We start from the raw sequence: 25,352 nt of genomic DNA, 5'->3' as shown, positions 1-25,352 counted from the left end.
AGAAGCGAGGCTCGGTCATAGCCATACTCGCCAAATATGAACCGAGCATTGAGCGTGTTTTGCACGACACTACTATACATACGCTTCCACTTTTCACCAAAAAATGTATGACCACCAATTATGCTTGCCATCATGTTATCCTTAGCTGACTTCTTTGCCAGATTCAATTTCCTAGTAAATTCCTTGAATTTCTCCTTACTTCCATAACCATTTCTAACTCTATTTCGTACCATCCTGCACCTCCTTTTTAGACTCTTTACTTCTCTGTTATAAAATAGTGGATCCTTACCATTCCTTACCACCTTTAAAGGAATAAACCTATTTTCACATTCCTCAAAACTTGCTTTAAACCCATCCCAGAGTCCGTTTAAATGTTTATTTACCCTTTTCCAGCGATCATAGTTACTTTTTAAGAACTTCCTCATGCCTGTTTTATCAGCCATATGGTACTGCCTAATAGTCCTAATTTTAATACCTTCCTTTCTTTCACATTTATTTTTAACTACGACAAAAACAGCTTCGTAATCACTAATACCATCTATTACTTCGGTTTCTCTATAGAACTCATCAGGTTTTATCAGCACCACATCCAAAATATTCTTCCCTCTACTTGGTTCCATCACTTTCTGAAACAGCTGCCCTTCCCATATTAACTTATTTGTCATTTGTTGGTCATGCTTCATGTCGTTCGCATTACCTTCCCAATTGACATTTGGTAAATTGAGATCACCTGCTACTATCACATTCCTTTCCATATCATTTCCAACTTAGCTTATCAAATAGTTCTGAATCAGCGTCAGCGCTAACCTTTCCCGGTCTGTACACTCGAAAGACATCAAGTTGCCTATTATCTTTGGAGAAGAGCCTTACACCCAGAATTTCATGTTTTTCATCCTTAACTTTTTCGTAGCATACAAATTCTTCTTTCACGAGAATGAATATTCCCCCTCCTACCATTCCTATCCTATCTCTACGATACACACTCCAGTTCCGTGAGAATATTTCTGCATCCATTATATCATTTCTCAGCCACGATTCAACTCCTATTACAATATCTGGTAAGAGTATATCTATGAAATTACTTATTACGATTCCTTTGTTTACAATGCTTCTACTATTGAGCACTAACATTTTTATGTCATCCCTACTTGATTTCCAGATCTCTGTACCCTGATCACCGATCCCTAGGCCACCCCGTTTCCCTGAATGTACCTGCCTATAACCCTTCTAAAGAAGTTCCCTAAATTATATGTACCACTGCGGTTTAAGTGAAGGCCATCTGGGCGCAGATCCCTATCTCCTACCCACCCATTAGGATCTAGAAATCTCACTCCCAGTTTCCCACATACCCACTCCAAAGTCTCATATAAATCCCCAATCACCCTCCAGTCATTATCCCTCCTACACAGTATTCCAGTCATGACAATCTCCGCTTCCTTAAACTTAATCCTTGCTGCATTTACCAGATCCCACACATCCCCAACTATGTTGGTACTTATACCTGCTTGCCTTACGTTGTTAGTACCAACGTGAAACACTACCATTTGGTCCTTTCCCGCTTCCTTCTCTTCTACTTTCCTTAACATCTGCCTCAACCTAATTCCTTGATAACACTCTACCGTGGTTCCCTTTCCTCCACACACTTTCCCCACATGTCTAACGATGGAAACCCCCATGACCAGAGCCTCAACCCTACCCACCTCATTTGATCCCCTCCCCTCCTGGTCAGCCCTATCTACTCTCACTGCTGCAGAAGCAACTTCCTCCTCCCTTTTTTCCCTCCCATGACTCTGTTATACCTGTCTTTACCTTTCCACTACATTACATTTTCCTTTCCTACCTTTTCCCTTCCTCCTACTTCCACACATCTCAGCAACAGTTCCCTGTTCCTCATCTTCCCTCAGTTGTTCTACCTGCAGTGACTCGTACCGATTTCTAACAGACACCTGTCCTGAATTCTGATCCTGAACTGAGCCCTTAACCTGCAATCTCCTTCCCCTTAAAACATTAGACCACCTGTCCTCTACAGTCCCCCCATTTCCTTCCCATCCCTCGTTTACACCTACTGTATCCTGTACATTATTTGAGGGAGGCCTACTTTCCTTCCTGTCCTCTGAGAGAATCCTAATTATCTCCCTCATACTCTCCAACTCCTCCATTATACTCCTTAATGCCTGGCCACACCCATAGTTCCTACAATTCCACTGCTTATCCATTATTTACGGAATAATGGGAAGAAAAGGAAAAATAAAATAACTTATTTTGTGCAAATAAAAATGAAAGGAAAGAAATATTGTCTATGAAAATGAAGGGAAAGAAATATTTTCTAGGATAGTTCACAAAGATCACACAACAACAAGGTAATTAATATAAGCTACTACTGCACTACAATACTACTTAGTTGTACGATTTTTTCTACAACACCCTAACAAAATGGAAATGGCTATTAATTACTGCAAACCAAAAATAATACACAAGAATTAGGTGTACACAATTCTAAACTGCAGTTAAGTCTGCCCTAATGACTGTAACAGAATTCTAGTAAGAGAGTTAATACAGATACCACAGATACTATAGATACTACAGATACAATACTGCACAAATATCTCACAGTAATAGAATAAACACACTAATTTATAATAAGATAGCTACTATAATACACTACAATGATTTTAAACTACGTTCAGACGTATCCTAATTATAATACAACAGGTTATTACTAAGCACAAACTGAAAAGGAAATTACGATTAAAGTTGAAAATTCGCAAGACTACGGTACTCAAAATAATAGAATAAGCACTCTAAATCCTACTAAGTCACTACAATACACTAAAACAGTTTCAAACTACGTTCAGACGTATCCTAATTACAATAGGTTATTATTAAGCACAAACAGAAATGAAAATTGCAATTAGGCCTAAAGTTTGAAATTTGCAAGAACTACCGTACTCAAGGATTACCAACAAAGTTAAACAGGTAGACAGATTATTTCTTTTTGTATAACTTTATACTACTATGCTCTAATAGAGATGAAACCTTGCATTTGGTTAAATGCTTAAGTATCGAAAGGATTGCCGTCTCTCTTGATATGGTTCGCTAATAATAACGATGTCTGCTTTCATCTCATAAATCATCTGTGTCAGAAGGGTGTTAGATATTTGACTCCTGTGCATGTTTGCTTGAAAGATTCGCGTATTTCACTGTGATTTTTGGCATTTTCAAGAGTGTGCATGCACCCGATCCAGGAACATGATTTCGTGAAGCTTCATTGACACTCTTGTCTGTACAAATCATGCATCGCGGATTATGCTTTTTGCAGTCTACTGCCTTACGACCAGCTTCTCCACACTTAAAACAGAGCTTACTTCTGTCAGGGCCTGTACAGATTCCTGCCAGGTGTCCATATGATAGGCATCGAAAGCAGCGATGTAATATGGTTCTAGGGCGTACTCTGCAGTATAGCCATCCTATCTTAATTCTTCCTGCTTCATGTAGTTTCTGAGCATCCTCATCTTTAGTTTTGTGGATGGCAAATTTCTGTCTCAAGCTGTTTGGTTTTGTGACCAATGAGGATTAACAGAATCTCGTCTTATAGCTTGCTCCGCATCTGCAGCGGTAGTGACGCTGTCCATGTCTCGAGTCTCCAGTGTAGTTCGGGGGATTAAAGCATTTACATCGCCATGTTGTCGAGGGCATCTCTCAGAGATTTGCTGAATATCTCCCTGTTTTCAATCTGTTTTGCTTTATTTAACTCAAGAAAAACAGCCCCGGCTCTTATTTTGTGGATAGATCGGATGCCTGCTGCACTGGCTTCCGGCTTCACCTTGTTCCTGTTATCCTTCAAAATATCACACCACAATAATAATAATAATAATAATAATAATAATAATAATAATAATAATAATAATAATAATAATAATAATAATAATAATAATAATAATAATAATAATAATAATAATAATAATAATCGTGTGGCTATTTCTAGCCGAGTGCAGCCCTTGCAAGGCAGACCCTCCGATGAGGGTGGGCGGCATCTGCCATGTGTTGGTAACTGCGTGTTATTGTGGTGGAGGATAGTGTTATGTGTGGTGTGTGAGTTTCAGGGATGTTGGAGACAGCACAAATACCCAGCCCCCGAGCCATTGGAATTAACCAATGATGGTTAAAATCCCCAACCCGGCCAATAATAATAATAATAATAATAATAATAATAATAATAATAATATAGCTTTATTGCTATTAGGCAACATACGGTTGCAATGGACTAAGTCAAATATAGTTCGTAAATTACAGTATAAACATATAAATGTATCTATATGACATTAAACAGAGTATCATATAAAAAGTATTATAGGCCTATATACTAAATGTACGGTAAAAGAAAATCTAATTGTGATTCTTTGAGCTATTTGGCTATTGAATGTTTACTGTGGAGATGATCATAACTACCAGTATACTACCTGTTAGGAAGGAGCTTACTTCCATTAATGATTTTCTTTAATATAAAGTAGAGAATGAAACATGTATAAAGATTTTCATGATTGCAAGTTCTTGAAATATGGGACTGCATGGTTCACTACTGGCCTTACCTTTTTTGCATCTTATTGCCTTCTTTAGCCACGCACACCTTGTGCTCCTAGTGAATATCCCCATAATATGGTATCCTATGATGGAAGTCAATGAAAGAAGGCATAATATGCACTACTAACAGACTCCTTCAGTCTGCGGGGTGAAAACATCACGCTAAACAGTCTTTTACGTAACTTTTGTATGTGAGTATACCAGATCAACTTAGGACCCAAATGTAATCCCAGTCATCAAAAGCAGAAACCCATGGTATAAGAAAATATGGGAGTGAAATGCGTTGAGAAATTGCTGAATGGTATGGATAGAGTCTTGGGGAAGGAGTGCAAGATGAAAATAAATAAGTCCAAAAGAAAAGTAGGCCTAATGGAGTGCAGTCGAACAAAGTAAGGTAATGCAGGAAATATTAGATCAGGAAATGAAGTCTTAAAGGAAGTAGATGAATATTGTTACTTGGGTTGTAAAGTAACTAACGATGGTAAAAAGTAAGGAGGACATACAGTAAAAGGCGACTAGCATAAGCAAGGAAGGACTTTGTTAAAAAAAACAAATTTGCTCACTTCGAACATTGATATAGGAATTAGAAAGATGTTTCTGAAGAATTTTCGTCTGGAGCGTGGCATTGTGAAGAAGTGAAACATGGCCATAAGCAGATCAGAAAGAAATATATTAGAAGCTTTTGAAATGTGGTGTTACAGAGGAATGTCGAAGGAGAGGTGAGTAGATCAAATCACAAATGAAGAGATACCAAATCGAATTGGTTAGAGGAGAACGATTTGAAGAAATTTGGCGAAAAGAAGAGATAGAATGATAGGACACATCTTTAGACCCGCAGAACTTGTACGGTTGGTTTTGAGGGAAGTGCAGGCAGTAAGAATGGTAGAGGTAGACCAAGATGAATATGACAAGCAGATTAGTGCAAGTGTAGGATGTAGTAGTTATGTAGAAATGATAAGGTTAGTACAGGATGGGTTGGTATGGAGGGCTGCATCAAACTATTCTATGGACTGATGTTCAAACAACACCAACAATGGGTTGAGCTGTAGAGGGTAAGAGAAACAGAAGTAGCCCTGGGAGTCAATGGTCATACACAGTATTTTAAGGTATCAATCACTCAATCAATCAATCAATACTGATCTGCATTTAGGGCAGTCGCCCAGGTGGCAGATTCCCTATCTGTTGTTTTCCTAGCCTTTTCCTAAATGATTTCAAAGAAACTGGAAATTTATTGAACGTCTCCCTTGGTAAGTTATTCCAATCCCTAACTCCCCTTCCTATAAATGAATATTTGCCCCAGTTTGTCCTCTTGAATTCCAACTTTATCTTCATATTGTGATCTTTCCTGCTTTTAAAGACACCACTCAAACTTATTCGTCTACTGATGTCCTCCCACGCCACCTCTCCACTGACAACTCGGAACATACCACTTAATCGAACAGCTCGTCTCCTTTCTCCCAAATCTTCCCAGCCCAAACTTTGCAAAATTTTTGTAACGCTACTCTTTTGTCGGAAATCACCCAGAACAAATCGAGCTGCTTTTCTTTAGATTTTTTCCACTTCTTGAATCAGGTAATCCTGGTGAGGGTCCCATACACTGGAACCATACTCTAGTTGGGGTCTTACCAGAGACTTATATGCCCTCTCCTTTACATCCTTACTACAACCCCTAAACACCCTCATAACCATGTGCAGAGATCTGTACCCTTTATTTACAATCCCATTTATGTGATTATCCCAATTAAGTTCTTTCCTTATATTAACACCTAGATACTTACAATGATCCCTAACAGGAACTTTCACCCCATCAACGCAGTAAATAAAACTGAGAGGACTTTTTCTATTTGTGAAACTCACAACCTGACTTTTAACCCCGTTTATCAACATACCATTGCCTGCTGTCCATCTCACAACATTATCGAGGTCACGTTGCAGTTGCTCACAATCTTGTAAATTATTTATTACTCTATACAGAATAACATCATCCGCAAAAAGCCTTACCTCCGATTCCACTCCTTTACTCATATCATTTATATATATAAGAAAGCATAAAGGTCCGATAATACTGCCTTGAGGAATTCCCCTCTTAATTATTACAGGGTCAGAAAAGCTTCAACTACTCTAATTCTCTGAGATCTATTTTCTAGAAATATAGCAACCCATTCAGTCACTCTTTTGTCTAGTCCAATTGCACTCATTTTTGCCCGTAGTCTCCCATGATCCACCCTATCAAATGCTTTAGACAGGTCAATCGCGATACAGTCCATTTGACCTCCAGAATCCAAGATATCTGCTATATCTTGGTGGAATCCTACAAGTTGAGCTTCAGTGGAATAACCTTTCCTAAAACCGAACTGCCTTCTATCGAACCAGTTATTAATTTCACAAACATGTCTAATATAATCAGAAAGAATGCCTTCCCGAAGCTTACATACAACGCGTGTCCAACTGACTGGCCTGTAATTTTCAGCTTTATGTCTATCACCCTTTCCTTTATACACAGGGGCTACAATAGCAACTCTCCATTCATCTGGTATAGCTCCTCCGACCAAACAATAATCAAATAAGTACCTCAGATATGGTACTATATCCCAACCTATTGTCTTTAGTATATCCCCAGAAATCTGATCAATTTCAGCCGCTTTTCTAGTTTTCAACTTTTATATCTTATTGTAAATGTAATTGTTATCATATGTAAATTTTAATACTTCATTGGCCTTAGTCTCCTCCTCTATATCAACATTTTCCTTGTAACCAACAATCTTTACATACTGCTGACTGAATACTTCTGCCTTTTGAAGATCCTCACATACACACTCTCCTTGTTCATTAATTATTCCTGGAATGTCCTTCTTGGAACCTGTTTCTGCCTTAAAATACCTATACTTACCCTTCCATTTTTCACTAAAATTTTTATGACTGCCAATTATGCTTGCCATCATGTTATCCTTAGCTGCCTTCTTTGCTACAATCAATTTTCTAGTAAGTTCTTTCAATTTCTCCTTACTTCCACAGCCATTTCTAACTCTATTTCTTTCCAGTCTGCACCTCCTTCTTATTGGAGAGATATGAAAGATATGTGTCCTTGTCCTGAGGTTGTGCAGCTTTTCTCTGGCACACCCGCAATGGAGGTGAACTGCACATACCGTACCTTTCTAACCACATACCAGTCCTCCTGCCAGTCTTAAATCTCTGGCAGTAGTGAGGACGGCAGCTAATAGCACAAACCTTTACACTAAGAAGGTTGGCACAAGAAAGATGGAGAGGCCACTTTGTGTTAGCTGGGAGTAGAAGTTATGTAGGGACATAATTCATTTATAGAGGATTACAAACTGAAGTTGAAAGACATGAAATTCTATAATGAAGACATATGTACTGAGTGCTTATTTATTTACTTATCAGCTAACATACAGTATTTTATCAGTCAGTGAAACATTTTTTTCTTACTTAATTTTAAAACAAATCTATTTTCAGGTCTCATCAGCTGCCCATATACAACTTCTGTGCTCAAAATTGTCTGCCAAGGTTAACCTATCAAGATTCAGTGGATATGATGAAATCAGTGGCAAGAGAATTTCCAGTCTCGGCAATATATCATCCATTGATGATTCTGACAAAGAATATATTCTTGTTTTTCTTTGTGTTTTACTTCGTTCACCTGCCATATGCTGCTCTGCTTGATATAATTATTCATCTCTCAGGAAGATGTACAAGGCAAGTGGGGAATTAATTAATTTATTGATTAATTACTAATTAATTATTTTAATAATCAGTCCCAGACAATGTAAAATGTAAGAAATTTTAGTGATTGAAGAAGTTCTTTAGTGGAAAATGGAAGTGTAAATATCTGTATTAAAATCAGTGACTAGTACTGACTGTGCGTTAGAAACGACTCTCCGCAGTGAGCAGTGCCAGCTTATTTGAGTGCAATTACATTTTATATCACTTTCATTTTATTAAGTGTCGATTTTGAACGCGGCTACACTGAATCACCTTTTAAATATCAAGTTACATGAATTCTGTGACCAACTATAGTCTCATTTTAGAACTCAAATCCACAAGACTGTTACTCCAAGTGTTAAATGTTTGAACTTATTAAATGTGTGTATACGTGTATTTGTTTGTGTACTTTGTAATTTTAATTTGTGGGATTCAACTCCATGTGATTTTAATGATATTGTGTCCTAATAATTTATGGTGAATAGCTGAAGATGGCTGCAATGAACAGCCGAAACTAGTAATATTCGATGATATAAACTATGTATTGATTAGGTGGAAGAGTAAATTAAAATTTGTAAAAAGTAAGTCCATATCCATCAATACGGGTCTAGCAATGCAATTTATTGCATACGCAGCTAAGGCCAATGCGGAATCTCATTTCCAATGCACTGTATAATAAATACTTACAAGTGTAAACAAAAAGTACTTTACCGTATTCAAATAGCCTCCCAAAAATATTTATTCTCTCAAAAATGGCAAGGTGATCATTGCCATTTTATCTGAAATTTAGAGAAATTATCCTTGTTTTGCAAATACTTTCTTGTAGCTTTTAAGTAATTACAGAAGTAGCTCTTATTGTTTACGTGGAAATTGTATCCAAGATTTTAAAACATGGGAAATGTAATGTGGCAGTGGCACAGCCATTTTTTAAAACACATTTCCGTTGCAGGAACGCATTCGTAGTATATATTTGATACATGTGATATCATTTTGGATTCAGGAAAGCTTACTCTATTCAAAGAAGTGAGAAACAAGAATGTGAATTTTCTATTACTTCCTAAGTCTGGTACCCTTAAAGTAACAATCACCACAGGCAGTCAAAAGAGATATCCCTGTTACTTTCCTCCATTATTCTTTGGCGCATTATTCAATCCCAACACACTTTTTGGCGATAGTTCCATATGGACCTAGTACAAACTTTCTAACCAGGAAGCAGATCATTTATCTTCAAAACATCATTATCAATAGGCTTTGTATATGCACCAAAAATAATGACAGAAAATAACTTAAAAACAAGGGAATAAAAACAAAATACACAAATACCAGGACAACTAAAGTTAATATGAACAGACGTATAACAGGATGTGGAAGGTGCTGGACAACCCTGCCGAGAAACATAAACTGGTGACACACAAACTCATGAACTCAGGCAATCATATTTCTTACAATATCGCCTATTATACATAAAATGTCTCCCCTTTGACGTGGGAAATCTGGCCTACCATTAAAATACACAAATTCATGAAATGCAAAACTTTGAAATGAACTGTTTCACTATGCGAGAGGACACTGGCACTTTGGTTCGCGGTTCTACCATCAGAATCCGGCTGATGTTCTTTGCACTAAAACAGTCAGGTTTGAAAGTGATGTCAAAGGAAGTGGAAATTTAAAAACAAAGGTTAAGCAGTAGCAACTTAGGAAACTCGAGTAAGCTAACTGACATGCGGGGGATTCTAAAGACATGATCGTGCAATTACTTTCATGTAATGGGCATGTGCCGTGAACCAGCATCATACACAATTGCAAACCTATTTTGGAATTGAAGATGCCCGCATGCTGTGGGCTAGTCCCATCCTATAAGAAACAGGCAAACAAAATAAAATTACAGTGTGCATTTTAAGCTATATAGTAAGGTTGTCTGTTCCAAGACAAATGACATTACAAAACTGAAAAGCACTATTTTGATTAAACTAAAAATTGAGGATGCGAAACTGCCCCGTAGAATTCCTGCAAAAGATACATAAGACATAATAACAAAAATTAAATTTACTTAACCACAACAGCCCGGACTCCCCTGTGGAGTGAGAGCTTGAACGAAAGACTTCTGCTCTGGCAGAGAACCAAGATACTTACTTCATGCCTTGGGATATAAACACCCCAGTTTGCACGCTTCACCCTTCTAGAACAAGGGAACCAAACGAACAATCACGTGCAAACTTTCAACCAGGCCAGCGTTGGCATCTTCTTAGATGAGGGTGGAACATTCTCACACCCTCTGACATTGGTCAGAACGCTCAATACAAGGGTTCTTTCTGGCATTATTCTCACATTCTCTGATATTCTATAGAGCACCAGAAATAAGGGTTCCTACCTCCAGGGTGCCCTAACAGTTCCCTTCTCCATTCCATTGTTCAGAACAAAGACTCATTCCCTTTCACAAAAATAAACCCATACACTATATAAACTGGTACAGTATAAATCCAGTACCATACATGACTGTTGTTCTCTTTTCTTTCAGGTTCATTAAAATACAACGGAAATTCTTCATTGCCATTCTCACACTCAAGTTCTTCACGCACACCGAATGCATTTTCTCAACACCAGCTTTCAACCAATTGGAGAAGAGTTTACATCCACCAGATAAGGAACATTTTGAGTTTAATTTGGTCCAGGCAGATGTTTATTCCTTTATGCGTAATAAAGTAAAGGGAATACGAACCTTCCTACTGAAGGAAACTACCACCCTGGAGCAGAATGCAAAGCTTCTGAAAATGTGAGTACCGAGTGTTTTACCTGTCTATTTGATATTATTTACTGATACTGATAAAATGATAATGGTTGCTATGCACTTCTCCTTCTTCTTCTTCTACATGCCTTGCGCAGTCTCCCGGACGTTGGCGATCAGTATGGACAGTGTTCTTCTACACGGTAGAGTTGTGTGACGGTTCGTATTCTAGTCCAGTCTTGAATGTTCTTGAGGCATGACGTTCTTTTTCTGACTACCCCTCACTGTCCTTCGATTTTGTCTCTTAAAATGAGGTGTAATACCGCATACCTTTCACCACGTAACACACGCCCCAAGTACGCAATTTTCCTGCATTTGATGTTGATCAGTAGTTCTCTTTTAGAGTTTGCTCTCTGTAAAATTTGTTCGTTCGGGGCGTGTTCTATCCAGGAGACTCTTTGCATTCATCTATGAAACCACATTTCTAGAGCTTCCGGCCTTTTTTATGGTGATCGTTTTTAAGGTCCAAACTTCAACTCCATAAAGCAAAATTGACCAAATATAACATTTAACCATGCGCTATCTCAGTTTTAAGATTAAGGCGTCATCACACAGTAAAGACATTTTCTTGAATGCTGACCTTGCCATTTCCACACGGGTCTTAATTTCTAGATCTGGGTTTAAATCATCTGATATCCAACAAACAACGTATTTTAATGTGTCAACTTGTTGGATTTGTTGGCCTAGAAGTTTCGGAATAGATTTAACTCTTCCTCGACTGAAATTCATTAGTTTAGTTTTCTTAGTGTTGATTGTGAGACCCATTTCTTCTCTAATTGTATTAAACTTGTCTACGTACAGTTGTAGGCTTTCAATACTATTGGCAAGGAGTACTGTAAGTCATCTGAATATCTGAATGTGCGTATTAGTTCTCCGCTGACCTTGATTCCCACATCTGTACCTGTTACTGCCTTAAATATAGCTCCCGAGTAGATGCTTAATAATAACGAGGACAGAACACAGCCTTGTCGAACCTCTCGCCTAATTTCCATATAGTCTCCATCACTATCAATCTTCACCACAGCTTTTTGATTCCAGTAGAGGTTTTCGATTATTCTTATATCTTTACTGTCAATTCCAGTTTGTTGGAGCCCATCGTGTTTTACTCTATCAAATGCTTTTTTATAATCTATAAAGTCGCAAATACATCTTCCTGCTGGTCCCATCATTCTTGGAGAAGAATTTTGTTAATCCAAATAGAGCTTCACGAATTCCATAACCATTTCTAAATCCAAACTTGGTATCTTCGATCCTGGTCTTCACGTGTCTTTCTTATTTGGGCATGTACATTTCTCAGGAAGGATTTCAATGAATGGCTCATTAAGCTTATAAGATGACATTCGTTGCATTTTTTAGTTGATTCTTTTGGCAGAGGAATGAAAGTTGATAATAGCAAATCCTTTGGTATTTCTCCAGAGTTATATATGTTACTAAAGAGGTCCACTATCTTATTAAATTGTCCATCATAGATAAGCTTGATAACTTCAGACTGAATCTCATCAGGGCCCAAAGCTTTTCCGTCTTTTAATTGATTTATGACATGAGTTACTGACAAAATATTATTCTTGATCCAGACTGAAATACTGTGTGCACTTATGATTACTCTTACAAAAACGAACTCCTGGGAAATAAAAACTGAAGAAATATAAGGCATGTGGAGAAGATCAGACTTTTGTAGAAAGGCGGATATATGCAAGTAATACGGTGTGGATTTTCTTACACGTGGCTTTAAAAACAATTTGTATCACAGAGAAACTTCCTGACCACTTGGTGACAGCTATAATATACCCTATTCAGAAAAGAAAATTATAAGTGATCCTGATAATTAGAGAGGCCTTTCTCTCTCCTAGACAGCACATATAAGATTTTTTCCACATTTCATATGAAAAAATTAAAGAAGAAGAACCAGGAGAATACCAGGGAGGTTTTAGTTTGAGACCATGGAGAAGTTGTGCTGAGCAGATCATTACTCTCAAATTAGTTATAGCATAGTCCGGCTCCATGGATAAATGGTTAGCGTGCTGGCCTTTGGTCACAGGGGTCCTGGGTTCGATTCCAGGCAGGGTCGGGAATTGTAACCATCGTTGGTTAATTTCGCTGGCACGGAGGCTGGGTGTATGTGTTGTCTTCATCATCATTTCATCCTCATCACGACGCGCAGGTCGCCTTCGGGAGTCAAATCGAAAGACCTGCACCTGGCGAGCCGAGCATGTCTTCGAACACACCCGGCACTAACAGCCATACACCATTTCATTAGTTATGGCATATTACACGAAATGAAATAAGCCTCTTTCAGTAACATTTGTAGATTTTAAGAAGGCATATGATTGCATACATAGGCCTTCAATATTAAAAGCTTTATGGGATTTTGGACCCCATCTGAAACTAATTAATTAAACTTATAAAACTTACTTTAACTGATGCTAAATCAAAAGTTAAGTTCAGAGAGGAAATTTCTGATCCATTCAAGATTGAAACTGGTTTAAGACAAGGTGACTGTCACCACTGCTATTTAAATTTGCATTAGAATATGTAATGAGAGAAAGGTTCAAAGAGAATCCTAAAACATAAAAATTGGAAGTTCTAACCAAAAAATTAGTTTAAACTGCTTGGGATTTGCTGACGACCTTGGTGTATTATCAAACAATACTCAGCAAAATGAGCATCAAATAAGATCTCGGCAGGGTATAGCACAGAAAGTAGGTCTTAGAATTTCTTTTGAATAAACTGAAATCATGTTAAGGGGAGATTGTACGTTGTATATTGTACCAGGAAAAGTCAAAGGAAAAGGGGCATGAGACTTAAGTAAGAGGTGTTCAGTTCTTAGAAGCAGGTACAGAGAATGGTATTTGCAGTGCGAAATAATAGATGTTATTTTAAAATTTTAAGTTTATTCAATTTGTAGATAGCATGAATAATGCCTCTATTATTTCGAATTTGAAAATAGAAAATCAAATTTAAATATCTTCTGGTGAATTTAATGTTGCCCAACTCCAGCAATATCAAAAATTTTCAAAATGTTCGTAATAAATGAGCTCGGTTGTTCGCGACACCACCAGGAAGATTTCCTTTTACGTTGAAGAGGTTTTCAAAATATTCCCTCCACCTGTCCAGTGGTTCTCTGGGATCTATTATGAGTTCTCCTGAATTACCCAAAACATTGTTATTTTCCTTTTTCACTCCCTTCCTAAGATTCTTTATTACTGTTCAGTAAGTTTTCCCTGCTGCTTGACCTAGCCTTCCCAGGATATTACCAGAATCTTCCCACGACTTATTTTTAGATTCAACAATTATTTGTTTCGCTCTGTTTCTTTAATCTGTGTGCAGTCCGGCTCCATGGCCAAATGGTTAGTGTGTTGGCCTTTGGTAACAGGGGCCCCGGGTTTGATTCCAGGCAGGGTCATAAATTTGAACCATCATTGGTTAATTTCGCTGGCACGGGACTGGGTGTATGTGTCGTCTTCATCACTATTGCATCCTCATCAAGGTGTGCAGGTCGCCTACGGGTGTCAAATCAAAAGACCTGCACCTGGCAAGCCGAACCTGTCCTTGGACACTCCCGGCACTAAAAGCCATACGCCATTTCATTTCATCTCCGTACAATTTCCTGTCTGCATCAGCCCTTGTTTGTGGCCATTTCTGATAAGCCTTCTGTTTACGTTTACAAGCTGCTATCACTTCATCATTCCACCAAGAAATTCGCTTTTTCCCATTTTTACACACGGTTGTTCCTAGGCATTCCCTCACTGTTTCTCGTACAACATCCCTGTATGTCACCTAGTGTCTTTCTATATTCTGATCCTGCTTACTGTCCACTGTTCACAAAATCTCACTAATCATATCCATGTACTTCTGTCTAATTTCCTCATCCTGGATGATTTTCTAGCCTTACTCGTTTCCAGACAGATTTCACTTTCTCTACCCTAGGCCTAGAGATACTTAGTTCGCTACAGATCAGATAGTGGTCTGTATCATCGAAAAAGCCCCGGAAAACCCGCACATTCCTAATAGATTTCCTGATTTTAAAGTCTGTTAAGATATAGTTTATTATGGATTGGGTTCCCCTACCCTCCCATGTGTAGCGATGAATAGCCTTATGCTCGAAGAATGTATTCGTAACAGCTAAACCCATACTAGCACAGAAGTCCAGCAAACGCTTCCCATTCCTATTAGCTTCCATATCTTCCCCGCATTGACCAATCACCTTTGTAATCCTTCAGTTCTGCTTCCAACTCTCGCATTGAAATCGCCCATTAGCACTATCCTATCCTTGCTGTTGACCCTGACTACGATGTCACTCAATGCTTCATAAAACTTATCAACTTCATTTTTATCTGCGCCCTCACGTGGTGAATACACTGAGACAATTTTCGTCCTAATTCCTCCAACTGCCTAATCTAACCACACCATTCGCTCATTTACGTGCTAAACAGAAACTATGTTGCGTGCAATAGTATTCCTGATGAAAAGCCCTACCCCATACTCTGCCCTTCTCTTTTTAACACCCGTCAAATACACTTAATAATCTTTCGTCTCTTCCTCATTATCTCCCCTTACCCAAATATCACTTACTCCTAGCACATCCAGATATATCCTCTTCGCTGACTCAGCCAGTTCTACTTTCTATCTTCCATAAGCCCCATTAATATTAATAGCTCCCCATCGAATTCCATTTCGTTCGCCAAGTTGTTTCCAAGGAGTCCCTCACCTGTAAAATGGGAGTGGGACTCCGTTACTCCGAGCTCGGTAAATTCATGAAGCAGGATGTTACCCTACTTACACATAGTCCAAGTGAGGATCTCTCCTCTAACGGGTTATGGGCCACTAGTGGATTGTATACTGTAGTCCTAGCCGCCTCAGCACAAGGAGCGCCATGACTCAGAATATGTCCGAGATGCCCACTCCCAATTCCGCAGCAACTAGTATCCCGACCCACAGGACCACTTACTAGGCCACTCAGCCGTTGCCCATGGTTCACAAGACGTGACTACAGTAATCCACACCATGAACTTGTAATTTAAACAAAAAAAAACAACCTGGCAAAATAGAATAAATAAATTAAACAAAGCAAATTATGTCATCAAAGCCACATTATAATTAAAAAGTAGCCTATCGATTGCAGCAAAATTAAGACATTATAAAACAATTATACAACCGGAGAGAGAGATAACTTAGGCAAGTGAAATTTTTTAAAAACTATTAATACAGCTGAAATTGATAAAATACTTAAGACAGGAATAATAATAATAATAATTAGAATGTGTATAAACAAACAATATTAAGTTAATGACCATTGGAGAATAGCTTCAAATAACACAGTTTATAAGGAAATCGAACAAGTATTGAGAACAATTAGAAAGAAGCGCATCTCAGTTTTTGGATATCTTATTAGAACACCAGAAATTAACAGAAAAATGATGGAATAGCAATAACAGGATTAAATGGATCACAGATGTTAAAAATTATATTAATGAATTCCAAATGACTAAATGATCTCAAGAACAAAATAGACTAACTTAAGATTCTCAACGACTCGACATGTGAGACTACAAACCAAAATTACAGTAATAAAAGGTCAAAAGATAGAGTGTTCTCAACTGAAGGAACGATGCCATCATCTGAGAGGATGGAGAAATATTGGAAGGGTAGGAAAGCTCAATTTTCTTTGTATAATTGACTGGAGCGGCCCTATGTCAGCCATAAAATATAAAATAAATAAATACAATAAATTATTTTTACTTATCATTTAGGGCCATTAGAGACCACGTTACGTTACTTAACTATAAGGCATTTCTGGAAGGTTTCTTTATTTTGGCAGCCCCAAAACATTGCATTCTTCCTCTTGTTGGCCGCCTGTCTTCTCTCTTCTCTCCAGCCGCTCTTCTGCTTTGGCTCAATGTGGAAGCCCTTAAAGTTATTGATCACTGATCTGTTATTTTGATCAGCCAGGCTGAGTGGCTCAGACGGTTGAGGCGCTGTTCTTCTGACCCCACCCAGGCAGGTTCGATCATGGCTCAGTCCGATAGTATTCAAAGGTGCTCAACTACGTCGGCATTGTGTCGGTAGATTTACTGGCATGTAAAAGAACTCCCGTGGGACTAAATTCCGGCACCTCGGTGTCTCCGAAAACCTTTAAAAAGTAGTTAGTGGTACATGAAGCAAATAAGATTATTATTATTATTATTATTATTATTATTATTATTATTATTATTATTATTATTATTATTATTATTATTATTATTATTATTATCGGTTAGAGTTGTTCTCCTGATTGAGGTCCATGCTCCTGAGGTCCTTCCTTACTCCCTTGAACCACTTATCCAAGACATTAGATGAGTTGTCCAACACATTAAAAATCTGCTTCGTTACTCAGGTTGCATCCATCCTGAACAGATGTCGATAGAACTTCAGTCGTCGTTTCCTTATTGACTCCATCAGCGGTTCATCATCCCTGTACAGCTCTTCTCTTATTCGGAGTCTATACTGTCCATCTGTTATCTTAGGACCCATTATTTTTCGAAGAATCTTGCACTCATACTTCTCTCAGTCCAGCCTTTTCTGTCGTTCTGAAGCATTAATTTGCGTACAGACACTCGAGTTTGATCACTTTGTTATAGTGCCTGAGTTTAGCTTTCCTTGAGATTGCCTTTCGCTTGTATGTCTCTTTGGCATACACTCATAGACAGCTCCCAGCCATGTGATTGTTCACAGGATGTAACGTAGTTTGACGGCTCACAGCCGTGGAGCCGATCATGAATAGCTTTGAGCACATATTACAGACGTTTGTCAAGAGATGACACTGATATATGAATATTATATACCGTCGGAAAGAGGAAGAGTACCTCTTTCTTGCAATGGTGATTGCTTTTGATTATAACTGACCTTGAAAAGTTATTCCCCATCCTGTCTGTCTTCATCCAAGGTGAACAGATGAGTAGCATAGCGCGTAGAAGCGCCAGCTGTTACGTAGCTGTTACATCCAGAGACTAAATGGAATGCACCCACCAGATTTTGTACTATTTGGTTTTGAGAACAGTTTTTGTTTTTGTACGAGAAATAACGATGAAAATAAGTTGTAAGTTTGTGGAAAATAATAAAAGTCATCACCTGTGTAACTATCTGACGAATTCCGTTATATCGGGTAGATTTTCGGGTTCGACGTAACATTAGTGGCGACCGTGACTGGACGTGAACAAAGCAGTAATTTGAAATGGATAAGTTGACTAAATCGCGAAAACCAATACGTGCGATGTTCACGAAAACATACGATGCGGTGATGGCGGAAACAAACCCCAACAAGGTAAGATTGCATTTTACTAAACTAGAACGACTAGAAAATGAACTCAAGGATGCCGATGAGAAAATACTAGAAGTGCTTCTCGACGACAGTGACGAAGAACGATACACAAATGAATACGACAAAGTGAATGAATATCGTGATAAAGTAGATGAAGCTCGTCAGAGAATGGAGTGTGTTGTATTAACACAATGTACAAATGAAGGAAATCAAATATCGAGTGATGGTTTCGTAGGTTTCTCACAGAAAAAGATCAAACTGCCGAAAATCGAACTTCGAAAATTTTCCGGAGAGGTTAGGGACTGGTTAGGGTTTTGGAGTCAGTTTCGTCGAATTCATGACGACTCAGACATAGAAAAGGAAGATAAATTTCAATATTTGATCCAATGTACTGTTGAAGGAAGTAGAGCTAGGGAGGTGGTAACTAGTTTCCCTCCAACAGCTAAAAGTTATGATAGTGCAGTTCAGTGCCTTAAAAGTAGATTTGGAAAAGAAGAATTACTCGTAGGATTTTATGTTCGTGAACTACTTGGACTTGTGATTCAAAATGTTTCTTCAACACAAAGACTAACTCTCCTAAAGCTATATGATCGCTTAGAATCCCACCTTCGATCCCTTGAATCTCTGGGCATGACTGCTGACAAGTACGCAGCATTCTTGTTTCCGTTAGTTGAGTCATCTCTACCAGAAGACATGCTGAGAATATGGCTTAGAAATTCTGTCCCTCACCCTGTTAGTGACTCTACCGAGGATTTATACTGTGACAAACTCTCGCAACTGATTGTACTCCTCAAGAATGAAGTGGAAGGTGAACAGAGGGTAGCACTTGCCCAAGGAGGATTTAATACAGCAAATCAGAAGCCTACAAAGCAGAAACCTAGGTTAAACGAAGTGGAAAACATGGCCACTGCTAGTAGTCTGTTCACAGGAGACATTAAAGATCTTGGAAATGTATGTGTATTCTGCAGAAAATCTCATGAGAGCAGAGAGTGCTTCAGGGCACAGAAGATGACTCTAGTGGAAAGAAAGAATATTTTGATGAAAGCAGGGTATTGTTTTCAGTGCTTGAAACCTGGTCATGTTGCCAAGATCTGTAAGGGTAATGTACTGTGTCACTTCTGTGGAAAGAAACATGTTATTCTAATGTGCCCAACATTACCTTCAAATATTTCCAAGGAAAATGTGGAAGAAACACAAGACGAAAAGGAAGGTGCCAGTGCTACCTTGGGTAACCAAAACTGTAGTCAGGATGTTCTTCTGCAGACCTTGTTGGTGAAGATCACAGGAAGAAAAGGGGATCGGGTAGTAAGAGCACTCATAGATAGTGGATCACAACGATCATCCATATTAAAGAAACTGGTAGATACCATCGGACTGGAACCGTCGGGATCTGAAAACATGATTCATGCTCTGTTTGGAGGAACTGAATCAAAAGAGTATCTACATTTTAATTATCAAATACAGTTGAGCAGTTTAGATGGCAGGTACACATGTAAGATTCTCACAACAAGAAATACTAAGGTAGAGCGTATAGCACGACCAGGGATTGTACCAAGAAAACAAAAATAATAGGTACCATATCACTTACCGTGCAATCCCAATAGAAGGTCGTCGCAATTTGTAGAAGCAACAGGGCCAAGAGGCCAGGCGAATCAATAAAACAAATTAAATTAGCTAAAGGCTGGAATAATAACTACTGAATAAATTTGAAAGAAAAGAAAACTTTAATTAACAAAATCTTCAAAAGAAAAATAACCGACCTCTCAAACTACAATTGATTTAAAATTTAAATGTTGCAACTGGATCAATTAAAAGGGAAAATTAACTGAAAATTAAACCATCAAGGTCGATGCATTAATTAAAGAGAATCAAATGACAATTAAAATCTATAAATTCACAGTTACACTCTTGAAGATGAAAACCTCTCCAATGACAATCTCGGTCATACCCTACCAACCCATATTACTTCAGTAATCTTCAAGAAATAATCCAAATGAAGGCACATGATCCACAAGAAGGATTAACTAAGAGAACATTACATCAGAGACCGAAACTTAAATCACTTGAATATCACCAAACAGCAACCGGTCCACCACTAGGCGGCAAAATCAAGACCATTACAGCACTCGGTTCTAGCCGTCAATAATCAACTCAGATCCTCGGCTGTCACATCCAACAGGACAACGCCCACCCACGGGTGCATTCTATTACATCGTACAGAAACAAAACAGAGTCACCGTAATTCAAAATGGCTACACCAGTACCGAGTAACCACAGAAAAGTTTTCATCTTAACAATATTCCAACATTACCTAACACCCTCGAATAGGTTTGAAAAATTTAGGAATCAGAAAATTATTATTATTATTAAAAGGGAAATAAGAAAAATGAATTAGGTTGCACCGATACTACATACATATTTACCTAGTGAGGAGCTCCCCAAATATAAAATCTTGCTTCATGCGCATGAAACCTTAAGTAACAGAACCCAAAGTTAAAATTAATATCATAGTTACCATCGAACCTTGAAACCCCAAACCTAGATTGAATTTTACAAGCTCATAACAAGACCAGTAGGAAAAGTCCTTCACTTTAAATGCTCAAAACAAATGTCCGAAACATCAAATATTCCATTTCTCAGATATCATAGCCATAAATTTTCTCCATGTCTTCAAACGTCATTATTAGTAGTTTCTTCGGCGAAATCAACCCAGTTCAGAAGTACATATGAATCTACTTACGAGGTCGGATAGTTAGAAGTGAATAATCTTTTCAAAAGGAACAAACCAAACTTCGAGCCTAACGCTCAGGTGGAAATCCATTAACCCGGATCGAAATTCACCATCATCTTCCTTTCTTGAATAATTAACTTGTCGTTAAACCACAACCAAGAGCTTAGCTTCAGAGCGTCTCTTCAATTCAGTCCCAAGAATTAAAAAAACAAAAACGCTCAGACATCATTGTCGAGCACGGTGCCTCGCCAGGTAAACTTCACGTTTCGCAGACAGATCGCAGCACACACTAGCCACCTCGTGTTTCTATAACCAAGTCCACCGCAAGATGGCTCCCCATGCGCAAATCCGAGAAGGGACCATGGTATCTCGAACTCTTAATTCGTGGACACGCACACCATAATATTAAACTATATAAATGGAATCCAATATATGTACTTCTAAGGTAATGGAGTAATACAACTCCATTACAGCCTCCCCCTCGAAAAGATCTACAAGGGGTGGGGCATGACGAGCAGGCCCGATGAAACTTACAATTATATATAAGAAAATTTGATTTCCTCCAACAACCAACACTGACATGTCACGAAGCGAGTAGAGGCACATGAACACACATTGCCAAACCAAGTGCTACAGCTCGCCCACAGTTCGTTAAGATTCCTTTAAGTTCTTTTTTTTCCACATTACAATCTTCCTTGAAATGTTCACTTAATTCCGAAGCGATTGACCTAACACGATTAGTACATGAGTACTCAAGTTCGTTGTAACACAATTAAACCTCAGGAACACACTACGCTGAGAAGACTGGTCTTACAATAATTTTAAGAGTAGCATTTAAAAAAATCTCTGGAACTTGCTTTGGGGGTTTCTCTTACGTAGGAAAAAGGCATGACTTTCTGAATGGTAAGGTATTAACATATTAATTAATAAGATTAAATACAATGAGAAGAAAAGAAAAGATAAAATAAGATAACCAGGAAACACAAACATCTTCAAGAGATAAGTCAGTGCACCGAATTCTACATAATCCTTAAGTGACGTTTCCACACTAATCTCCTTATCATCAGTTTCCATTATTATAGAGGCATGAACTCCAGATCAAGGAATATTACATAAATAACTAGACAACACACAATCAATAATCATGCCAACAGCAAGAATAAGGAGGAAATAACATTACAATACAGTTAAATTTAACACACATATACATCCCGTGAAATCAAGGCCCAGGAAACAAGTAGAATTACATAGTCCCCCACCAAAATTTCTTTTGAAATCATTTCTAGTTCAGAAATCAACAATTACTCAACACTTACTCAGGATCAACTTCCATACCCCAGTACACATAATCTCATTCCAAAGAGAAGGTGAATGACTAGAACAAGAATAAATAGAAGGACACGGAACCAACATGCTTAGTATAGAGAAATAAACTAGAGTAGAAGATATCAATGTTCAGAGCCATGGTAAAAGGTTAATTACAGTTGGAGACATATGCACAATTCAGATGTAGGGTACGCGTAAGGTGGGTCATCAACAACCGAACTAGCAGCGATTACCAGGCAATTAACATACAATATGAACACCTACACCGGGACAGAAAATGACCAGGAGAAAGACGGGAGACAACACAATTCTGAAATCACATACTCCTTCTACAAGCCCCCATATGGAGGTAGAGGATCGATGACTGCAGTACCGACTGCACGAACCGAATAATCTCATACTCATTCTTCTTCATAACAGAACGATAACTTACCATACCAACGACATCATTCAGATGAGACTCCCATTATAAAATGCCCTAGACAGGCAGGATAATTGAAATGAACTTAGAGATCCTAGAATTAATAGGAAGACTTCAGATGAACGGGTTATGGCAGAGAATATGAGAAGTTGAATCAAGAGCAAGACCACAATTATCAAAATTAACATATTAGTTAAGAATTAAAAAAAAAAGAGTTGTAGATACATAAAATGAGTTTTCACCAAATCCACCTTGACACCAAGAGAACATAAAAGGCAATGTACAACCTCCCCCAGGTGTCCACACTTCAACAACCGATATACTAGTAACTCCAATAACAACAATTCAATACCACTCAAATGATCACCAGTGCCGATGTGTCAGCCACGAAGGTAAAGGACATACAAATCCTCGACAGCATCTCACAAATCACAGAGTGCCCACCCAATATCATCACAACCACAATAACCACCATCATGACTTCAGAGGAACACAGTCACCTCTCAACGAAACCATAATGCCACCCCAACATTATTCTCAAAATCAACCCCCATAATACCAAAACCCACATCCAAAATAAGGATCAGAAACCATACCCTACAGGTCAAAAGGAGATACACTCCTTAGGTCATGAATCCTTCATCATCCCAATACTACCTTACCATAACGGACGGAAGAAGGAAAACTCTGAGTACATAACATGAACCTACAACTCAAATTAAACAATATACAGTAAAACAAGTAGTAATTTCCCTCCAGACACCTTAGAAAATGATGATAACAGCAATGAATAGGCAGGATACCAGAGCACCTTACAACGTGAAGTCCACACGAATATTCAATACTTCCACAGGATGAAATCACTTAACACAACTTCCCTTATACTTCCGTTTTTCAAGATGGCATAAACACCTAATCAGTAGACTATACCACAACTTCAAAACACTAGAACATAATTGACGGACCAGAACATAAAATAATTTTTTTTTTACTAACACAGGTTCAACTTTCCTCCACAAATACATCACCCAGTAGAATAAGAAGAAGGACAAGCAATCAATCCACAATTAATAATTATGTTTCAAGTAACCTAGAACAAGATATCAAACAAGTAAAATCCAAGATAGAAATTTGAAACAATTCATAGCGAGGAAAAATAGGCACGATCAGTCGGAGACCACTAGTACTAATAGATGAAGAGAGCTCAAAAGATGTCTTCACAACAGATCAACAATTAACGCCAAGCTATGAGACATCAGATGAAGCAGGATAGAAACAGGGATAGCAGAAACTCAGGAGGGAACACAATCTGGAATCAGGTAACTAGCCTACTCCACCGAAACACAGATACAATTCATCCCACCATGGAACATCCAACCAATTTTAAAAAGGGCAAATTAAATCCTTCGATTAGAAGAACCAACAGGGAAATAACGAGCAAGGACCCAAACTACATATACCACAGTTGTCCTTAGCAGAACCTCGGCATTACCCGGTCTATAAATAGGTGATGTCAAGATCACACTGTCGCTCCCCAGCAAAACAGGTACCTCCCCCAATATTCCCCCAGGGGACGAGGTAAATAAAATATAAGTAGTGGAATTGAAGTCAAGTCGATGGAAATGCCCAAGAGTCCTTGAAGAAGACAGTTACACCGCAAATGGCCCCCATAAACCATCATTAGTAGGATTCCAGTACCGGCTAAAGAATTTGTTATTTAGTCCCATACCCAAATATCAAATCCAATAACACGGCAAGATGACAACAAGCATGTCAAGAGACATTATAAGAACCACTGAGAGAAAATGCCATTGAGTGGCAAGTAAAGATAAGATGGGCTTTACAGAAAAAGATTAAACACTAGAGGACGTCGGATCAACAGGCAATGCATGAAGAGAGGAAGGAAGGAACCAGATCACATGAATCAGGTACATAATTACCACGTGGGCGCACAATAACAACAATGCAAGTGACAGTCAGGCATGAGAAACATCAAACACCAAATAAGGTTTACCCCAGGATGAAATCAAAACAGAAATTAATAAAATGCCAGCTAAATTAATCAATACACAACAAAACAAATTATGATTAGAGAAACTTGAAGTGGCCCAGACACCTGATGAATACCTCACAACCAATCGACACCTTGCAATAAGTAAGTGGCTTCGACACATCAGAAATAGCAGAACACATGCAAGCAATAATTAAGACAGGGAAAACCAGTAAAAACACTAAGGTTTAGGTACGAGACCAACAAGTCATCCCAATCAAATACTGATCCACATGGCTCAACCATGATGGTAACTGCCCAATAAACAGTTGACACAAGGAGTAAACCAAAACATTAACCAGGTCAGTAACGATAGAGTCATACAAGGTAAATGGTATTCATATCCAATTCCACACGAGGGCGAAAACATATCACTAATTGATTGTGACATAACCCAGACCTAATCACCCATGAGCGGATGCATATAACGGCACACATCAA

The 25,352-nt window shown here is 38.3% G+C and overlaps 1 protein-coding gene across 1 annotated transcript in view; it reads left to right on the top strand.

Moving 5' to 3' along the window:
* LOC136879363 (putative fatty acyl-CoA reductase CG5065) overlaps positions 1 to 25,352 on the top strand; it is a 99,410-nt gene that overhangs the window by 62,084 nt on the left and 11,974 nt on the right. The window contains exon 6 of the mRNA XM_068229093.1: positions 10,820 to 11,074. Coding sequence (XP_068085194.1) covers positions 10,820 to 11,074 — 255 coding nt within the window. The remainder of the gene's footprint in view (positions 1 to 10,819; positions 11,075 to 25,352) is intronic.

Source organism: Anabrus simplex, chromosome 8, assembly GCF_040414725.1.
Source record: "Anabrus simplex isolate iqAnaSimp1 chromosome 8, ASM4041472v1, whole genome shotgun sequence".
NCBI lineage: Eukaryota > Metazoa > Arthropoda > Insecta > Orthoptera > Tettigoniidae > Anabrus > Anabrus simplex.
Note: the sequence above shows the minus strand (reverse complement) of the source record. Positions and strands in the feature narration are given on the sequence as shown.